This window comes from Heptranchias perlo, chromosome 11 (genome assembly GCF_035084215.1).
Source record: "Heptranchias perlo isolate sHepPer1 chromosome 11, sHepPer1.hap1, whole genome shotgun sequence".
In the NCBI taxonomy this organism is placed as follows: domain Eukaryota; kingdom Metazoa; phylum Chordata; class Chondrichthyes; order Hexanchiformes; family Hexanchidae; genus Heptranchias; species Heptranchias perlo.
In genome coordinates, this window is record NC_090335.1 from 50845627 (window position 1) to 50866892 (window position 21266).

Here is a 21266-nt window from a genome sequence, read left to right on the forward strand (position 1 = left end):
AAAAAAACCCTGGTGCTCATCGTGAGCTGACTGCACAGTTCTGCCAATAATAAGGAACAAAGAGTATGAAAATTGTTGAGTACAAGAATACAATGGATATTTGATGTTATAGATGCAAATTGAACAGAAAAAATTGCACATTTTGATTGTACACTTGCAAATATAACATTTTCAGAAATTTGAAGAAGAAATAACTTTATAAAACAGCAATTAATATTTATTGTTAAGAGTACCATGTGACTCATACAGGTGAAAGTGCATCTGTGAACTGCATTATACTAAAACTTTTATCTGCAAAAAAAGTTCAAAATTCTATGATTAACCTGTGAATCCTTACTACATTGTTGAACAGCATTTATGTTGAAAATGAAGAATGTGAACATCAGTTTGAAAGAAGCTTATTTATTTATTGAAATTTGACAGATTCATTATGTTTCATGCCACATGAATGGAATTTTGAACAAGTAGAAAAGTATAGATTTAAATGCAGGTTTATGGCAGCCAGATTTTTTTTTTGATTATGTATAATTTTATTTTTGTGAAAGGAGTTTACAAGATCAGTTTCTAATATTTCCTTTGTTCCCATCTCATTTTTTGCAGACGGTGCGTCATGGCTTCCCCTGTCAACCGACTGCCTTAGCTTTTGATCCAGTGCAAAAAATCCTGGCCATTGGGTGCCGCACAGGAGCTCTACGAATGTATCCTTTTTAAAAAATGTTTTCTTGACTAGTTTGCAAGAAAGTTTGTAACAGTGGATACATACACCTTCCCATCTACTGGCTATATTGCTTTCTTCTCCATTGAATCTGGAATGTTTGCACTGCAGTCATGGATAATACACAGCCTCGTCTCATTATGGTAAGTGTGTTTACTTGCAGCTTGTTCCATACTTAAATATTATTCAAATGAGTCTAGTCTGGCAGTGTTATGCTTATGTGATGGGTTGTGTTGGAAAGAGATGATGGCCCAGAAATTGCTGACCCACAGATGCCGTCCCTGAATGGCGTCCTGTCTCTCCGCCGGCAAATCAAACGTGCAAGTTCGCAAATGCGCACATGTGCAGTAAAACCCCGAAATCGCGAACTTGCTCCCATTGGTTCGCCGGCGGTTTGACAGTTCCGAATTAAAAGGACATGGTACGCTAAAATCATAGAAATGATTGAACATGAGTAAACTTACCCAACTGCCCAGCTGGAACGAAGGTACTTATGCCACCAAAAGGTACGCCGGAAAATACCAGCCCTACACTACTTTTTAAAAGCGCGGTGACTGTTAATGACTGCAAAACAACAAAAAATTAAATTTAAAAAAAGGGAATGTCAGATTACTCTTAATATTTCTTGATCATTAAAAATTTAAAAACTTTTTTTACTTCTGTACGTTTTATTAAATTAAATCATTTGCTTGGCTTTTTATAAGATATGTTAAATTTTTATTTAAACTAACATACAGAAGTTCACCTTAAATGAATGATTTCTACTTGCCTGCTTGTGGGCGTGACTTCTCTTCTTGACAGATTCTGTGGGTGTGGCTTCCATTCCCACAGTCTCTATCGGTACGAAGGAAGGTGCTGAACTGAGAAAAAATTGAAAAGGGAGCAAGTGGACGTTGGAAACCATGAGGTAAGTTTCTTCGTAGTCTTTGTCTGAAGGACGTGTGGACAGCCTTGCCACGCCGGTCAGAACAAGTTCTGGCCCGATGTGATTCAATTTGGATCAGCTGCAACTGTAAGGTTGGAGCATTTGTTTCCTTTTATCCCATTTCCCTTGCTGGTATTGTTGTTTGCAATCAATTTACACACATGGTACAAAAAGAAAAAGCACAGTTCTCTCCCAACAAATCTGCCTGTAATGTTTTTACCATTTTTCTGAACTGATAGGATCATCATCTATCTATTGTTTTCGATTCCCATTTCATTCTGGTGTTGCTGTTGGTACAGTTTCCTGCATGCTTTCCAGCCATTTTAAGATTGAAGAGCCTTTGCAGCTTTCAGGATAAATTTACACAATACACCAATTCTTTGATACAAATATATTTCCCACTTATTTGCACGAGATTGAGATGAAACAATTTTATTCAAATTGAGTAATCATTAGAGGAGTGTTTTTTGAATGAAAACTTAGTTGTAGTCACATCTATTGCAAGATTTTTGTTTTTCTTATTCAAAAGGGATGTATCTGGTAGGGTACCTCAGTTCATATGCTGTTAACACGATATAGGCTTATTAAGACTTTCATGTTAAACAATATGAAACTAATAGTGTGTCTTGATGTGAGAGCACTTAATTGAAAAAATAGAATCAAACTGCAGGAGAACAGAAATGCTGTGAATCTTAGGTTGGCGAAACAAGATGGCAGACCTAATGAATGGAGAGATACATTTAGCCTCTTTTTGTGCTTTAGGACAAAAGTAAATATAATTTAAGAATAAAAAAATGATTATTTGTAGAATTTATTTAGAATTTTTATATTTATCATTTTAAAATTAAAGTGCCACATCATGAAAGATAACTACTATATTGGGGCATTTCTTCTTTATATTTTCTCTCTCCTTTTATCATTGTACAGTGAGGTGTTGGCCTGGCAATCTGTTTTCAGACTTTAGCCAATGCAGATTTTGAGTTTACTCTAAGGGATATCTTAGAATGGTCTTAACTGACTTGACGTTGAATTGTGCCCCCATTTCTATAGGCAAGTGCCTATCCCAATATTGGGGATTTCTGTGCCTTGCTGTGTGCCTCATAAGGATCATCTCTTTGAGCAAACATTATAGAAATTAATGAAAAGTTAGTCCAACTTCACCATACTGAAGTCTTGGTATCAAAATGTTGTACTTAGTTCACCTTGCACACAGCAACTGCAAGGAAATATGTACACAGTACTCGGGGGGGGGGGACTTGATTTTGTTTCTTCACCGTCAGAAATATTGATCAGTGACCAGGTTTATGACAGATGGGCGCATAAGTGGTTTGAAATGCGATATAGAGGCAGTTGAGAAAAATATGTTCAATAGGTCATAGTTTCTTTGAAAATGACAGAAAATTATGTATTTCAGAATTCTGTGTAACAGGATACTCCAATCAAGCTGTTCATTCTGGAATATATCCCTCGATTGAGGTGTGGCTAAATAACTCACGAGTGGCACAGAGTTCAGAAGATCCTACTTACAAATGGAATCAATTCCAGATTTAGTATGTGGGGTGATATAAAACCTATTAAAAAAAGGTACCTTATTCCTATAATAAAAACAGAGAAAATGCCGGAAACACTGAGCAGGTTACGCAGCATCTGTGGAGAAAGGAAGGTAGGGTTAATGTTTCAGGCCTATGACCCTCCGTCAGAACCAGAAGATGTTACCGATGAACAGCTTATAAGGAGGAATAGAGCAAGGGAAATGTTGGTACACTTTTCCTAGATTACCAGCATCTGCTGTCAGAGAAAATGGGAGCTGTGGTTAAGGTCTGAAGTAGTTAAAATTAATGTTAAGGCCAGAGGGCTTCAAGGTACACACTAGAAAGATGAGGTGCTGTTCCTTGAGCTTGCCTTGAGCTTCATGGAACAGTGTAGGAGGCCAAGGACAGAGAGGTGGGAGAGGGATGGAGAGTTAAATTGGTAAGCGCCTGGGAGCTCAGGGTCATACTTGCTTACAGAGCAGAGGTGTTCAGCAAAACCATCACCTAATCTGCGTTGGTCTCCCCGATGTAGAGGAGACTGTATCGTGTGCAGTGAATACGGTATGCTAGGTTGGAAGAAGTACAAGTAAATCGCTGTCTCGTCTGGAAGGAGTGTTTGGGGCTCTGGTCGGTGGTACGGGAGCAGATGAAATGGCAGGTGTTGCACCTCCTCCGCTTGCATGGGAAGTTGCCAGGTGAAGGAGAGCAAGTGCTATATTTTTTTAAACTATATTTCAATATCCATTTTGTTATCGGTGGATCCATTATAAGATTGGGCATTGCCTGAACACACCTTTATGCGGCACTCACCTATTCCATAGATTTTGTTTGTCATCTTGGATATTTTCATTGGAAATAGTTAACTTGGATTTGGAATGAGTTTGGATGTTTTGCATATTCTCAGTCAAGATGTTAGATGTTTTCAGTATTTGTGCTTTCATATTGAAAAATAAATTGGTTTACCTTATGCAAAGCTCAATATGAAAGTAGCAATGTTGGGTAGTTTGACCCTTAATCTTGTCTTTTGTGAATTTGTGCAGTAACTACATGCAGCTTTTGTCTATAAATTAATTTTTGTTCAGTACAGGAGGTGGCCCACCAGTATATCAGCAATTGTATAAAATTGATGGTCATAATCACTGTGGATAATGCTATTATAAATTTAAGCACTGTGATATGAGCTAAATTTTAAAAAATACTGGTAAATAGACTCCTTGGATATTTTGGCAATATAATATTTAGTGCATTGTATGAACTGCTTTCTCTAAAAACTGTCAGAATGGAAAACTATTAACAATAGTAGACTACCTCCACCATGTCAGAATTATCAGACATCAAAATATCAAGAGATTATAAAAAATAAAAATTGCAAGAAAATTGTTAAATTTACCCATAAAAAGACATGACAAATCTAGGGCTAATAATACTAAAGAAAACTAAGTAATGTATAGAAAATACAGAGATAAAGCAAAAAGGATTTGTGAGGCCAAGAAAGGATGTGAACAAAGACCCGGAGGCAACATAAAAGGAAATGGTAAAGGATTTTATAAACACTTAAAAAGTAAAAGAAAAGTTTTTAAAAAATGCTGCAGCCAATTAGAGAAAGAAAAGGAAACCTTATGGAGGACAAAGGAATAGCAGAGATACTAAATGAGTAAGTTGCCTCATTTTTCACAGAAGAGTGTAAAAGTGAAAATGAAAGGGTACAAGAAGAACAATTGGATTGGATAACTATAGTAGTACTGAGAAAGTTGGTGGAACTCAATGTGGAAAAGGCAGTGCCTTAATGGTATGTATCTTACAATGTCAGAAGGGAAACAGGATTTTCTGTTTTTATTTCAGATTTACAGCATTTGCAGTTTTTCCCTTTCATTTGCCTTTGTACAAAGCAAGGCTTTTCTGACAAATTAAGAGATCTTTGAGGAAATAATGGAGTGCATTGCTGGGGGAAATGCAGTAGATGTATATGTGGAATTTCAAAAGGCATTTGATAAGGATGTTTGTTGGTAAATTATATGTGGCAAATTGAAAAGTTTAGAGAGCTTTCCAGATGAGTGTGTTGCTCCCTATGACTTCCTATAATGATCATGGAATCATAGAAAATTTACGGCACAGAAGGAGGCCATTTGGCCCATTGTGTCTGTGCCGGCTGAAAGTGAGCCACCCAGCCTAATCCCACTTTCCAGCACAAATGATGCATTGAGAAAACACAGATAAAGATGGCTTATGCTGCTAACAAGAGTTAAGATGTATTTCTGACGTAATTTTGACCTGAATGGCTCATAAATGTAAACAGCCTCAAGATGAATGCAAGCATAAATCACCCCATTATAAGCATCAATTTAATACAACTGCTATTCAGTGAACATGTTTGTTTAATAGAATTATACATTTGTTTTGCGTGGTACATAAATGATTTTCATTCTGGAACTAAATAGGGATATATACACTCCTTTTTTTTTCTTCTCATTTCACTCTTATTAATATCCCTTTCATATCTCTCTTGGAACATTATCAAACTTTACTCACTCAAATGTGAAATGAAATTTGGTACTGAATGTGACAGCAGTCTGATATTTGAAATTTTCAAAACATGTGGGTAAAAGTTAGGTGTCTATGCTATTAAGAAAATATTAATTGCAATGTTGGGGTTAGAACATATGTTGAATGAAATTCCTCTTATCGATAATTTTACCAAAAATGTTGGTGTAAGTACAAGATGGGAAATTTCAACAAATCTTTTGCTAAAATTATCAACGGGGGATTTGAACCCCTCATGGGAGTGAATGTGGATGAGAAATGTAAGCCCTTTTCCCCCCCACTGTGAGTGTGTTTCTTACTTGCCTGTTGCCCAATAATGGATTAGCTTTGATGGAAGCCAGGAAAAAATATAAGGCTGACACTTCATACTTTCTGGCAGAAAGAGGTTGTATGATTGTGAGTGGCTCATGGGAGAAATAAGTGGACAAAATGGGGATAAAAATATAACAAGATAAAAACTTATCACTATGTTATTGCACAAAAAGGCAACAATGTTATCCATTTCTTGGTACCTCAGTCACGGTCCAATGATTGCTTCCTAATATAATCCCAGTGGGGTGTTACAGTCACTCTTAGGAATGGCCTAGGATGGTTCATATAAATGAGTGACACAAGCAACTCCAGAAGCAGAGATGAAAGAATATGATCTTTATATGGTAATATTAATCAGAAATTTACTGCAACTGGTTGGTGAATCACAGGTGTGAAATTCTGTGTGCTTTGTTTTCTAAATTAAGTGCAAATATAATAGCAACTGATCACTCACATAATTGCAAACAAGGCTTATTGCAGAATGTAGAAATTTGTGATAATGTGCATTGTCCTATTTTAAAAATGTAATGGTGTAATACAAAACAAAATTTCAGATCAAAGGGGGCTTTTGTATTACTGTTATATTAATGGCTTTGTATCATTGTCTTCAGTTTGTATCATGATATTTCTGGTTCCCAGAACTTGGTTCCCACTGACCCAAGTAATTGTAAGGTATTAAATTAACCAGGCGTATTAAGTGCTATTTTCCTTTGTTCATGTTGTCAGAAATATGCATCTAACTTTTGATACTAGGCAAATATGAACCAATGCATTTGCAGCCCTCATCTGGACAGAATTGGTGTGAATTTCTACAATGATCTAAGTAGTAACTTCACACTATACTTGGTTCTTTCATGTATACCCACTATGAATTTGCAGCAACTGCAACTTGCAGCTGTAATATTAATAAAGCTTTTGAGATGGAGAAAAATACAGAGCTGGTGACTAAAGATGTGCGGTGCAATATGCAGTATTGTTTGTGTATTATGATGTTTTGAAGGTCCCAAACTCTTTTAAAAAATTTTTTAGGAGATCTTGAAGTCAGCTTCTATATTTTACATCCACTTTGCAGTGATAATGTCATCTGATGTCGTCCTGGGGTTTGGAATTACAATGAAAGAAAGAGAGACTTGCATTTATGCAGTGCTTTATAATATCTCAGAAATGTTTCAAAGCCGTTTATATAGAGCTGTTATGTAGAGTGAATTACCCAGACTTCCAGAAATCTTTTGGTAAAGTTCCACATGAAAGGCTACTACACCAGCTCAAGACATGGATATCCCTGGTAAAACTGATCATGGATAAGGAATTAGCTGAGATAGAGGAAGTAGCATGTACTAGCCAATGTAGTGATGTCGGACCAGGGAGATGTGTTGAGTGGAATGCCCCAGTGATTTGTGCTGGGGACACTACTGTTTCTAATCTACATAAATAGCATGGATTCAGAAACAAAATGCAAATAATACCAAGCTGAAGGTGTGTGATGTGACAACTAAGGAACTATAAAAGGACAGAAAAAAAATTCTAAGTGGGCAAAACAGTGGTAGATAAAATTCAATACAGGCAAATGCAAGGTTTTACATATTTAAAAAAAGAATGAGCGTCATGTTTACTTAATAACTAGTGAGGAAAGAGGCTGAAGGAGATCGGTGAGTGATGGTAGATTTGATATTTATCATGTCCAGTCACTACAGAGCAGCGGGCAATAAAGCTAATGAAATGCAGAACTATATTGCCAAATGTTATGGAGGTAAAAATAGATGATCTTGATGATGGATAGGATGTGAGGTTTGAAGCTCAGCATAGAGTTAACCAGGATGTTGAGGTTATCTACCAGTGGGTTCAGCCTGAGTGAGGGTGATGGAGTCAGGACCTGGGTGTAAAGTTTGGGTGTGGAGTTTTTAGCAGGTGCCCAACAGCATGACTTCAGTCTTACTGATAAATTGGAGGAAGTACTGGCTCACCCATGGCTTGATGATGGGAAGCGGTCAGACAGCACAATAGTGATGGTGACTGTGGCAGAAAGGTAGAGCTGGGTGCCGTTCGCTTGCATATAGAATCTGACTGACTGCCTATTGATGTTGCTGAGGAGCAACATGTAGAAAATGGATAGGCGACATTGCAGCATGGAACCTTGAGATAGTCCTGGGGTGAACTTGCAGGGTGGGAAGAGAAGCCATTGCAGGAGATGTGCTGGCTATGTGGGACAGGTAGGAGTGAAAACAAGTGAGGGCAGTGGCATAGACTTAGGAACCATGGAAAAAAGACAGTGGAGGAGGATGAAATGGTCCACCACCTTGAACATTGCAGAGGTTGAGGAGGACAGACAGTTGCCCAATTTTTGAGTATCTGACCAGGATGGTTTCTATGCTGTAAGCAGGGTAAAAACTAGATTGAAAGGATTCGAACAGTGAGTGATGGGAGGGATCATCACGGAGCAGGGTACAGGTGACACATTTGAGGTCTCTGGAAATGAAGATTAGAAATGGGACAGTAATTGGAGAGAAATGTAAGGTTGAGGGTTAGTACAAAAACCCTAGAATCATTCAAAAATGAGTTAGATGCTGTTTATGTGTGGACTGTAGATTTCTGTGGATAGATGAGTTGAATGGCTACCGTCGTCTATACTTTGTTTTAAAAAATGCAGTGACTTATGTCAGGAAATATGGCAGCCATGTGTGCACAGTCAGATCCAACAAGCTGCAATGAGTTGAATGATAAGCTAATCTGATCGTGGTGGTTAATGGAGGAATGTTGTCCAGGTCAGCATTCCTTGCTTTTCTTTGAATACTGTAATGTAATCTTTAACTTCCACATTAATTAGATAGGACAGAACCATGCTCTTTGAAACAGGCCTGAGTTCATTGTCATCCAAGGATGGCATCTCCAACAATCCAGCATTGGAGTGTCAGCCTAGATTATGATTCAGGTATCAGAGTGATTCTTGAACCCATAACCTACTGACTCAGGTGAGAGTGCCGCCAAGTTGACACAATGAAAATGACTAATGGCATATTTAGCAGAAGTATGGCAATCGGCACAGTACTAATTAGAGTGTTAATAAGACATGTTCTCCGGCTTTGAACTCAAGCACTTGTAATTGTGCTCAGGTACAATGTTAAATGTTATCTGACCTAAGGATACATGCAAAAAATGATACATGCAAGAAATCTATAAGCTGCATGATGACTCTGCAAAGCTATTTTGCTGAGGGTTTAAGCATATGAAGCTGTTAAGACCATTTTTATATGTCGTGCTGCTTGATATATGGTTTATATAGAATCATGCAACAGGGGACCATTCAGCCCATCAAGCCTGTGCCGGATCTTTGAAAGAGCTATCCTATTAGTCCCACTCCTGTGCTCTTTCCCCATTGGTCTGCAAATTGTTCCTTTTCAAGTATTTATCCAATTCCCTTCTGAACGTTACTATTGAATCTGCTTCCACCACCCTTTCAGGCAGTGCATTTAAGCACTTAAGCATGATAGTTCAAGTGTATATAAAATAAAAGCCTTTTAAAAATGAGTATATAACACTGTGGAGCCTGTTGTGTCTATCATATAATTTTTATTCAATCCTGTGGTTTGGCAGAACATCTCAGTAGAATGCTAATTGGAAACTAAAGGTCAATAGTGTTTATTAGCCTGAGATTTGCAGTAAACATTGTGATTTGTTTTCTTCAGGATCTGAACTTATCTTATGCGCAAGCTTAATGTTTAAACCCACTGGAAAAACTGCAGGAGTAATCCTTTTTGGCTTCCGGAGTTTTATAAGGGCAATTACATGGCAAATCGGTGAGCAGGATGTTCGCACACCATTTCAGCTCAGTCAGCAAACATTGCATCGATTTATTTTCCTTCAAATTTATATATTTTTTAAAACAAAAAAGTAATCAAACTCGTATCTTGGCTTTAAATTTGTATGAGAAGATGCAAAGATTTAAAAATGGTGGATGTGCTAGTGAAATTGACTAATGACTTAAAAATTCATGAGTGTCAGTCAGTCTGGTAGCTCTAGTAGCAGAGCATTTGAATTCTGGCCAGTGGGTTGTCAATTCAAATCTAGCTTTGACTACTTTGTTTACCCTATTAAAACCTTGAAATGTAAAACTTCTTCAATCAAATACTGCACTGTACTATTATTGTCTTAAATTGCTGTTTGAAAATCCTTGTAAAACAGCTTTTTTTTATTATGCCTGCAGCTAAAAATGTCTTTCTCAGGGAAATGTTTTCTATAATGAAAATATCCTACTTGCCTGTGTCATATATCTGGTTTCATCACTGTCAGAATGTTGTACCTTGTATAACAGGTGGATTGGCCAGTTGATCACCTAGTACACAATTCAGTGTTATTTATTTAATTGAAAAACATCACTATTGATTATCTCATTGGATTGGACATAGATGTTTTATTGTGAAATCAAGTAAAGAAATGTTGTATGTAGTCACGTTTAGTATTGCCTTTTGTGTGCTTTAGACAACTAGTCTTGTATCTGAGTTATAAACTTTATGCTAGGATTAACATTAGGCAATAATATAGCCTCATAATATCTAACTTTTTATTCCATGTGAGAGTTCAAGGCATCTGTTAGAGCATGCACTCTGCTTTGTAGGTTAACAGCTGACTAGCAGTTGACGTGCAGGAAGGCAGTTTCATATTGCAAATCCATAATTCTACTCATGGATGTGCAAAGATGATAATGTTAGCAGTTAAAAATTTGATGCCTGTTCTCTACTGATGGATGTCTTAACTATCTGTTTTTCAAATTGTTAGGTCTTCAGTATGAACAGATGATTAAGACAGGTTTTACTGAAGTACTGCAGGGAATTGTATACCAGATGTGAACCAAATGTATGCATCAATATCTGAGCGTTTTTATAGTTAACCAGTAGGGAAAGAGATAGAAAATATAAGGTGCTAAATTGGGCCGTGTAGCACCTGTTGTTTCGGCACCAAACGGCTTCTCTGACATCCAAGATGGCGTCTTGGATGCGCACGCATGTTTCCAGCGCGATGTGCGCCGGACGCCAAGTGGTATAGGAGTTAGCACAGGTGCAGATAACGAACGTTGGAATCATATAAAGTAAGGAGAAAATGGCTCCAATCAGTGTGCAACGCTGATTTGAAGTGATAGACACCATTTTGGGACTTACTGCTCAACTCAACACACAGTCTTAACCCCGACCATCTGAATGTGTCATAGAGTGCCCTGAGGACCCCCCACCAGCGCTATTTAAAGGGACCATGCAGTATTTACAGGTTAGTGGCTAAATTATTGCTTCTGGCTGCCGAGACATTTGTAACTGTTTTTGGAGGTCTCCTAGACTTGAATACTAGGACGCAGGGACATGGCCTAACATTTAGAGCCGGGACGTACAAGAGTGAAGCTAGGAAATGCTTCTACACGCAAAGGATGGAAGATGTTTGGAACGCTCTTCTGCAGACGGCAGATGATGCTAGCTCACTTGTGAATGTTAAATCTGAGATTGATAGATTTCTGAGAACCAAGGGTATTAAAGGATATGGGGCTAATGCGGGTAAATGGAGTTACGTCACAGGTCCACCGTGATCTCATTGAATGGTGGAACAGGCTTGAGGGGCTAAATGCCACTGCCACTTGCAGCCTCCTGAGATGTGCCACCTTCCCCTGCAAGTAAGCAGGATGTGTGTCTAGGTGATGTTCCTGTCATGGTTGAATAGCTGCCAGTGTGTGTGGCCTGTGAGTTGTGGGTGGGCGGCTTGCAACAGTGGTAATGTGTAAGGGTGAGAGGAAGCATCTGGTTGGAAGAGTTGAGTACTGATGGAAAGAGTTTGTTGGTATGTGGGGGATAGGGGATGTAGTGCGTGGTGCAGTTGGTAGGAGACGCCACTTGACAGTTGACCTCACTCATCTTGACCACTCATGTCAAAGCATTGAACTTCTTCCTGCACTGCATCCATGTTCATGATGCTGTGTGCCTGGCATTGACTTCATCTCCCACGGCCTTTTGGATATATGTCTGGAGGGCCTTTTGCACCCCCCCCCCCCCACGTCTGCGGATATAGGATGTCCCTCCTTCTGTCCACCTCTTGCACCAAGGTCTCTAGTGCATCAGCAGAGAACCTTGGTGCACGCACTCTCGCAGGCCTGGTACCAACTCAGATCGGCAGATTGGTGAGATCTGGCGTGCAGATTGGACAATGTGGATTTAGTAGTGCACAACCTTTATTCAATGTTTTAACATAACTCATCAGTGTGTAAACATAGGGATAGGACCTGCATCTGTGTTTTAGGTGTGTGATGTCTGATCTCCGTTCAGACTCCGTGCAGACAGTCGGCTGTTATTTTCAGCAAATAACAGGTACCAGCTACCTTTAAGAGATTGAGCTCCCCCTGGTGGTGGAAAGTGTGAATTGCAATGGAACGCTGATTGCAGGTAAGCCCTCGGGCCGGCCGAAACTTGCGTCCTGCCTGCGCAGGGCTCATTGAGTGCGGGGTAATAGCACATCATGCTACTTGCGCCCAAAAACGGCCCTTATCCAATTTTTCCACCATAATCCCTGATTAAATAATAACCACGTATATTGGGAAAAAAAGTTGTGCAATGCAATGAGAAGCAAGAGACTTCATATTTGATAGTTCCTTTTGGTTCTGATTTAAACCCATGATGTAAACAAAATGAGTGATGCTATTGACTATCAACTAGTTTATGAGGAAGGACTCCTCTTTTTCCCTTTAGCTGAACCAAAAGTCAGTTGCGGTTAAGGTGGGCAAGCTTTTTCCAGTGCCACTCTGGATATGATCTTGGAAGGCATGAGAGTGGCTCAGGGGCAGGGCACCTACTGACTTTCCTTTCATTTCTGTGGGAAGGTATCCACCTTCTGCTTTAGACACTTTCCCTTTCCTCATTGATTGCAGCTGAGATCAGGAAATGAGCATAGTGGAAGATTTGTCTTGTGTAACACCACACTACATCAACTTTGCTGCCATTCAGTTGAAGTCTTTGTGGTTAAATTGTGTGCATAAAATTGCAGCTAATGTTTTTCAACTCCGAGTTTAATTTTCCTTTCAGGCTTCTGGGATTAGAATGGTGTTTTTGATACCAAACTAAATTTTGTAATGGTGCCCATGCATAGTGTCCATAGTGGTGGCATTAATTATGGTATCCATAGTGGTGGGATGTTAAAACTTTTATCAATCTTTATTACAGTTGCAAGGACCAACACGTGTACATACTTGCACATTTCAGTGATGAGATTTCAGAATTGAATCCTTTCAGATTTTAAATAGAGTAATGATTAAATCAAATTTAAGATCTACTTTTCTAAGATATTAAAAAGGTTTTATTTTGTTGAACCTGGTAGATGTTATAAATGATTATTGATGTAATACTTTCCTTCATTTTCCTTGAATTTAGCTGTTTATAGGCTGTGATAAAATGGATTCTATAGGTTGATTGATTTTTTTTTTCATCTCTTTCTGCTTGGTTTTTCTTCTCCAAACAGTGGAAAGGAGATCAATAACGAGATATTAGAGACAATTAGAGAAAAATGCACGAATGACTTTAATTATCCAAAAGTAGATTGGGGTAAAGGTAATCTAAGTGCAAAGAAAGGAAGGAGGTTCTATGTAGTGTCTAGAACTGTTTTCTAAATCAGCATGTCTAGTCCAACAAGGAAGGAGTCAGTGCTGCATCTAGTTCTAGGACATTGAGTGGGGCAACTAAGTAATTTAAGGGTAGAGGAATGTCTAGGAAAAAGCAATCATAATATATTTAGATTTGTCATAAAAAATTGGAAAAAATGAGTAAACAGTCAAAGGTAAAGGTAGTTGATGGGGGGAAAAAGCCAATTATGAGATAAGAAGGGAACTAGCCAAGGTAAATTGCAATGTAAAATTGGCAGTTAAGACATGGAGAAACAATGAGAAACATTCAAATGGGAGATGATTAGAGTAGAAATGAGGCATGTTCTCACAAGAAGAAAAGGTGGTGCAGCAAAAGCTGGAGTTTTTTTTGGGTGAGTAGATAAATTTAAATTAAGATCAGAGGCATACGACAAATCTGGGGCTGATTAGCGTAGTAATTAAGTGATTCTATTAATTCATAATAATTTTCACTTAGTAATTTCTAGAGGAAAATAATCTTTTTGGTTTTATCTTCAGTTTAAACTGACAGTGCATTTTTAGGCAGCATTGTAAGTAAGGCAAGTAGTTTGGTCTGTGTGACTAATTTGTTTTAATTTAAAAATATTTTCCTGCTGATCTTAATAAATCTTTCTTGTTGGGGCTACTCAGCACCATAAGGGGAGAAGTGTTATGTTGTAGTACTAGATTTTTGCCAATAGAGGTCGTAAATCATCTCTTAGGTACAGAAAATGGATGCTGCAAAATTATTACTTACAAATATTGAAAATGCTGGAAACACTCAGCAGGTCAGTCAGCATCTGTGGGTAACACAGATAAGTTGATGTTACAGGCATGGACCCTTCATCATGAATTCACAGCTGAAATGTTAATTTGTCTGTTCTGCCCACAGATTCTGATTGACTTGCAGAGTACTTTAAGCATTTTCTATTCTTGTTTCAGATATTCAGCATCTGCAATTTTTTGCTTTTTGTTTATTTTATCACTTGCAACATTTTTATATCGGATTGAAGTTTCCACTGATATATAAACAGAACAGGCTGTGGTTAATCCTAAAGGTAATATTTTAGCACTGGATTAATGATATATATAAAATATATATATTTATATATGTATAGATATTATTATTTAACTTTAGAAATCCAAAGAATCTTGATTGTAAAAACTAGTCCAATGAAAGCTTTGCTCCTGTTTGAAATGGCGTTCTTGTAATATAACCAGAAATGTGAGCTGGAAAATTGAAGATATATAATTGGGTCATGCCTATTCCTGTCTTCAGTGCTATGTGGTCATTTTTCCAGAATGTTCTAATTCACTGCCTTGTTTTCTTTGGTTTCTGATATGGTCAGATAGAAACTGCTTTTTGTCTAACACAGTTGCAGAGGCTTGGGGAATCTTTTGCTGTTATACATCCTTTTCCTCCAACTATCTGGTAGAGAATCCAGGGCTGTAATCTAATTAAGCAGTTCAAATGACATCATAGAGAGCGAGAGAAGCTCAAATAGTTTATTATTACCATCTGAACTCTAACATTTAGGTTATAGTTTTTAAGATAATTCCTAGTGTCCACTGGCCCCATTTCTGTCACTTATAGAAAATAAAATATTACCCTATTGCCCAGTCCTTTATAGAATAAACAGATTTCCAGTGATACACACATTGTTGTCAGTGTTTAACAAAACCAAAGCACTCCCTCCTCAAAAACACTTAGTGCTTCAGACACTAGTGCTCACTGTTTTGGTGGCAACCAAATGAATTGGTGACTACAATTTATAAAGACAGCTGGGTAAGCATTGGAATATTCAAAACTTTTATGATCTGAGGAAAGAATGCAGACTAGATGTCAATAGATTATCAGCCAGTAACATTTGAAGTAGATCCTATTGTCATGAGAAAATTCCTGCATACTGTACCAGATCATAGTAGTGATGTGCATAAGGTCTGCTCCTCTATTAAAGATAAAGTAACTTGAGAAACCTCACTACCAATCGAGTAACTGAGTTGAAATCTTAGGTCTGTGTAACTCTTGCATTTGCTTGCCAGGATTATGCATCTTATTTAAAGTCAGCTGCTAATTGAGCTGCTAGCTGTAGAGCATCTTGAATTCTACATTTTGTCAGTTGATATTGGATCAACAATATCTGCAGTTTTGGGGAAGTCTGTGGCTGTCAGAATATTTGAATAGAGAAAGGTATGTGATGGAATGGGGTAAAGTAGTAAGAAAGTGGTTTCTGATTTTACATGTAATGGTACATGGGTCATCTGTGAGTGTTCGTTTGCAACCTATTTACAAAACTGAAGATAATTATACTGAATTGCTATGTGCAAGCTATAGTTTAGATTTATACATTATAGGCTTCTTCATAATAAAATAATATTTGCATTTATAACATCTTTTATGTTGTAACATCTCAAAGTGCTTCACACAGTGAATAACTTTTTGAAGTGCATTCATTGTTATGTAGCCAAATCTGGCAGCCATTCTGTACCAGTAACATCCTATAAACAACCATGAGATAAATGACTAATCTTTTTAAGTGGGATTGCTTGAAGGAGGAGTGTTGTCCAGGAAATATGTCATAGGAACCTACTTATGAAATATGTATGCATTATATACAAGAGTATTGTACTTTGGCAAATTCGCTGCCGCATTTCTTTTCTTTTGATTTGAGCTCATCAAAAAACCTAAGTCAGTATAAATTGAAACTTATCAAAATTGTTATTAGATTTTTTTGTATGATTCATTGGCCTAGAAAGTGCATGACACAGTGCCTGTTTTTCGGGTGCTACGGGAACATCTTAGGCCCCAAAATGGCGGGCAGGAAGTGCGCACACACTTACAGCCGGAAGTGCGATGACCGTCATACAGAGTAAAGACAAACAAGAGGCATCCTTTACCCACACCTGAAGCAGGCATTAGACTCTTTGCATATTCAAATAAGGGGCCTAATGCCAGCTTGAGGTCTCCTCTCCACGATTGGTTTGCCCTGAGGCAGCCAGCATCATCGCCAGCTGCACTCAGGGAAACTAGCCCTGGGGATCACCTGCATCAAAGAAGGTAAGTAACTTACCTGAATGTAAGCATTCCTGTTCCTCCGGAACCCCCTCCTCCAGCCCCGACCCACTGATTGCGGATCCCTTCGGACCTCCTCTCCTGACCCCTGATCTCCCTGTCCCCTGGCCCTAACCCCTGATCTCCCATGCTTGCGGTCCCAAGATCCCTGGCCCCCAGATTGCCCGTCCCCTGCCCCAAGCGACTCCAGCTCCCCCCACCCCCCGGACCCGATCCCAGCTCTTGGTTCAAGCAACTCCAGCCCCCCCAGCCCGAGCAACTGCAGGCATCTTGACTACCGGACCCACTTATGTGAAGACCAGTGTAGTACTAGCAGCAGCCCGATTTTTCTTCAGTCTTTATCCAGTCTTTGCCGGCGAGCTGTTGGAAGGGTTACATTATTAGACTTCACTATTATAACTTCAATTCACCCCTTCCCTTGGCATTTGTGCATCAGTGAGAGAGTTTGGGGTAAAGAGGTGTTGCCAAATTAATTTGATGGTTATTGTCATTTCATCCTAACTACAGTCTAATTCAGAAAATTAGGTGCTAGTTTTGTATTCGTTTAATGAATTGCAGACAGAACACGCAAAAACTATTAACAAGGCGACAATGTAATTTCAAAGGCCATTGTAGTCATCATTGATCTCCTGGTACTCTGTAATTTGTCAGTAAAGGGAATAATTACATTTCTTGCTTCCCATTAAAATGAGGTTACAGTGTTTTAGTATTGTTATTGAAGCTGTTTTTCTATTTGTAGATGTATTTTTGGTGCATGTATGAAAACATATGTTGACTTCAGTGCAGAAAATATAATTATGTGAAGGTTAATTATCATAGATGATTATGCATTTGAAAGCTTCCCACAGCTTCTCCAGATGCCTTCCTTCTACACGCATGTGACTTAAATGCTGAAAATTTGCATCCATTACAAATGCCTCACAGGTGTGTCTTAATTTAATCAGACCAAGAAAGGAGAAAAACTTATGTTACTTGTTGAAACTATTCTAAAATAGCTAATTTACAAAGCATGTGAAGCATTATGTTATGGCTAAGTTTATTTTGCTTTAAAACTGAAGAATAGTATGAAGTGAAATATCAGGTCACAGCTCGAAATTAAACTTACCAGGCCAGATGCAAGCAAAATCACAGTCATGCTTTGAGATACTGGTCACAAAGATGGAACTATCCATATTCTGTGTAGATTGTGCTGTTGCGATTTAGATTGCCCTTTTTTCCACCCTTTAAATTATCCATTGTTTGTGATAGAAATCATGGAAGTGAAAATGTTATCATCAATTGTGTTTTTTTAAAAAAAACATGGTTAGATATTGGTATGGGTTTTACCCGTTTCACAGGTCTGAAATGGGCACCACAAAGTCAAATTTGGCAGTGTGACAGAAGGATGTGGAATTGTGATATTGGTTGGGGTGCTTGTCAGGTGACCATGGTGGCTGTCTGAAAATAACGCAGGCATCATTAAAATATGTTAACTATAAGGGGAGCAACAGACATTTTCCCTATTTTAACTTTAATCCAAACTTTTCCATGTGGCTTTTGAGAGTTCTCTCCATAATCTATTATATGCAGATCCCAAGGAAGGATTCTAAGATTATTCTTTTGATCAGTGGCCTTGACTAATTTATCAAACATGCTCCTTGTAATTAAAATTACTTCTGAAGCTGTGTCTATTAAAGACTCACAATTTGCTGCGGGACTTTAAATTATGCAACTGCAAGCAATTTCCCAAGCACCCCACCCAACCCTTGTGGGTGAGCTCGCAATTAAAGGTGTTTTCGATGCTTGGAGCTCCACCATAATATTTTAATCAGGCTAATCCTGGAAACCAGGGCAAGTTCAGTGCCCAGCACGTTGGGTGGGTGCGAAATACTGCCCTACTTCCATTTGGGGTCATGCCCAATTGGAAAATCTAGGCTTACAAGTCATTTGATTCTCTGGACACAGAACTCTCAATAGCACAGACAGAAGTTAATTTGAAGCCTTGATTAGAAAGGATCATATATATGTTTTACTAATTCAAGTGGAAAAGCTACTGGTTTATAGAAATGGCATAGCTTTAGGTTGTTGTTTTCTAATCATAATTTGCAGCTGATAGATGCAAACACTTTCAACAAGAAAGATAGAATTTGCGTACCTTTAGTTAAATAACGTGACCTTTTGAGTTCTGATTAGGTTTTTCATTTTGTGAAGTATAGCTAATATGGTTGAGTAGGTGTTTTGTCATCTTCCACGATTACCATATAATTTGAGTCGTGAGGAGATGAATAGGAGTTTACAACCTATTAGCACCAAATGCAAACCTGCATATCCAAAATATGTTACACAAAAACTCGGTTGAAGTGGAATGAACTGAAATGAAATGAATTTATTTGCATGATTTAATTTTACTGGTGTAAATGAGATTTATAGATTAAAATTGATGTTGGTATTTAGAACCATATAATAAAAGAAAAGGGGAATGGGCACCAGGATGAAACAAGAGGAGAAACAAGGTGTGCAGAGGACAGGGAGGGACAACTAGCACTAGAGTAAAGAATAGTTCAGAAATAGGAGGGATCAGATAGGGGGCAAATGCGAGGCAATCTAAGATGAGTTTAGTAAACATGGGGGATAATTTTAACTCCTAAGAATCAGTGGGTTGGGGGCTGGTGGGAGTTTAAAATAATAGCTTTTTGGAGCGGGACCGCATCCCGGGTCCAACGTGCCCACTTCTAGACTTGACCCAGGTGCGTTTGGATGCACAACAGACACATGGAAGTCCTGCCCCCGCTTAAAGCCGGCAGGCCAGTACTTAAAGGGGCAATGTACCTCATTGAAATAGTTGAGGTACTTAATATTTTGTGTATTGCAAAAGTAAAATTTAAGAAGGAAAAGAGTAAGTAAAGTGAGTATTGGTCCTCTAGAGAGAGTCTGGGGAACTAATGATGGAGAATAAGGAAATGGCAGATGAATTGAACAGATATTTTGCGTCCGTCTTCACTGTAGAGGATACAAATAACATGCCAGAAATAATTGTGAATCAAGAGGTGAAAGGGAGGGAGGAACTTAAAACATTTACAATCACCGGGGAAAGGGTTTTGAAAAAAATATTAGAACTAAAAGCTGATAAGTCCCCAGGTCCTGTCGGACTTCATCCTAGGGTCTTAAAAGAAGTGGCTACAGAGATAGTAGATGCATTGGTATTAATTTTCCAAAATTCCCTAGATTCTGGAAGGGTCCCATCAGATTGGAAAATAGCGAATGTAACTCCTCTATTCAAGAAAGGAGGGAGATAGAAAGCAAGAAACTACAGGCCAGTTAGCTTAATATCTGTCATAGGGAAAATGCTAGAATCTATTATTAAGGAGGTTATAACAGGGCACTTAGAAAATCTCAATGCAATCACGCAGAGTCAACACTGCTTTGTGAAAGGGAATTCGTGTTTGACTAATTTATTAGAGTTCTTTGAGGAAGTAACAAGCAACATGGATAAAGGGGATCCTGTGGATGTGGTGTACTTGGATTTCCAGAAGGCTTTTGACAAGGTGCCACATCAAAGGTTCCTACACAAAATAAGAGCTCATGGTGCAGGGGGTAATATATTAGCATGGATAAAGGATTGGTTAGCTAACAGGAAACAGAGAGTAGGGCACAAATGGGTCATTTTCAGGTTGGCATGATGTAACGAGTGGAGTGCCACAGGGATCAATGCTTGGGCCTCAACTATTTACAATCTATATCAATGACTTGGATAAAGGGACTGAATGTACGGTTGTTAAATTTGCTGATGACACAAAGGTAGGTAGAAAAGTAATTTGTGAAGAGGACATAAGGGCCTCGATTTTCGCACCCCTGAGCGGATGCGTTCGTGGCGGGGGGTGGGGGGCTGCGAAAATCGAGGATTCCCGGGGCGGGTCCGGAGCCCGGCTCCAACCCGCCCACTTCCGGGTTCCCCAGTGATGCTCTGACATGAGCGCGCAGCCCCCGCATGTGGGACTCCCGCCGGCAATTAAAGCCGGTGGGATGCCACTTGAAGTAATTAATGAGGTACTTCAGGTCGTTTACAGACCTGATTGACCTGATATTTTAGGAGGGGTGGGATTTTCAAGCCAGCTGGGACTGTGTCCCATACTGGGGGAAACACTCCCAGTTGAAATGGATGTGTTGCAGCCACCAGCCTGTGGCAGCTGCAAAGGTCCATTTGACAGGTGGGGGGTAGACCCTCACTCATTGCAGGAGGCCACTCTGTCACTTTGGACAAAGTTTGGCTTCCACCACCCTCCTTCTAACAATAAAATTCACAAATTTGCACACTTACCCCGGTGTCCAGACACATTTACCTACCTTACAGACCCCCTCAAATGTACATCTTCTGAATGGGGGCCGCCGTAGCTGCAGTCATGACCTCCTCAGAGGACGAACAGCCTCGCCGGCCACGCCGTCCACCTCTGACACGTGGAGCTCCACAACACAGTGCTGTGACACATCCACCTGCACAGCAGGAGGGAGCGCAACGGCAGAGAGAGCTGCGTGGCAGAAGGCACTACCCTTGCCACGGTCTACAG

At 39.0% G+C, this 21266-nt stretch overlaps 1 protein-coding gene across 2 annotated transcripts in view; it reads left to right on the forward strand.

The window, feature by feature from the left end:
- Positions 1 to 21266, forward strand: part of LOC137326962 (syntaxin-binding protein 5-like) — a 398728-nt gene that overhangs the window by 37864 nt on the left and 339598 nt on the right. For both annotated transcript variants that reach the window (XM_067992335.1, XM_067992336.1), the window contains exon 3: positions 601 to 698. In XM_067992335.1, the coding sequence (XP_067848436.1) occupies positions 601 to 698 (98 nt within the window). The remainder of the gene's footprint in view (positions 1 to 600; positions 699 to 21266) is intronic.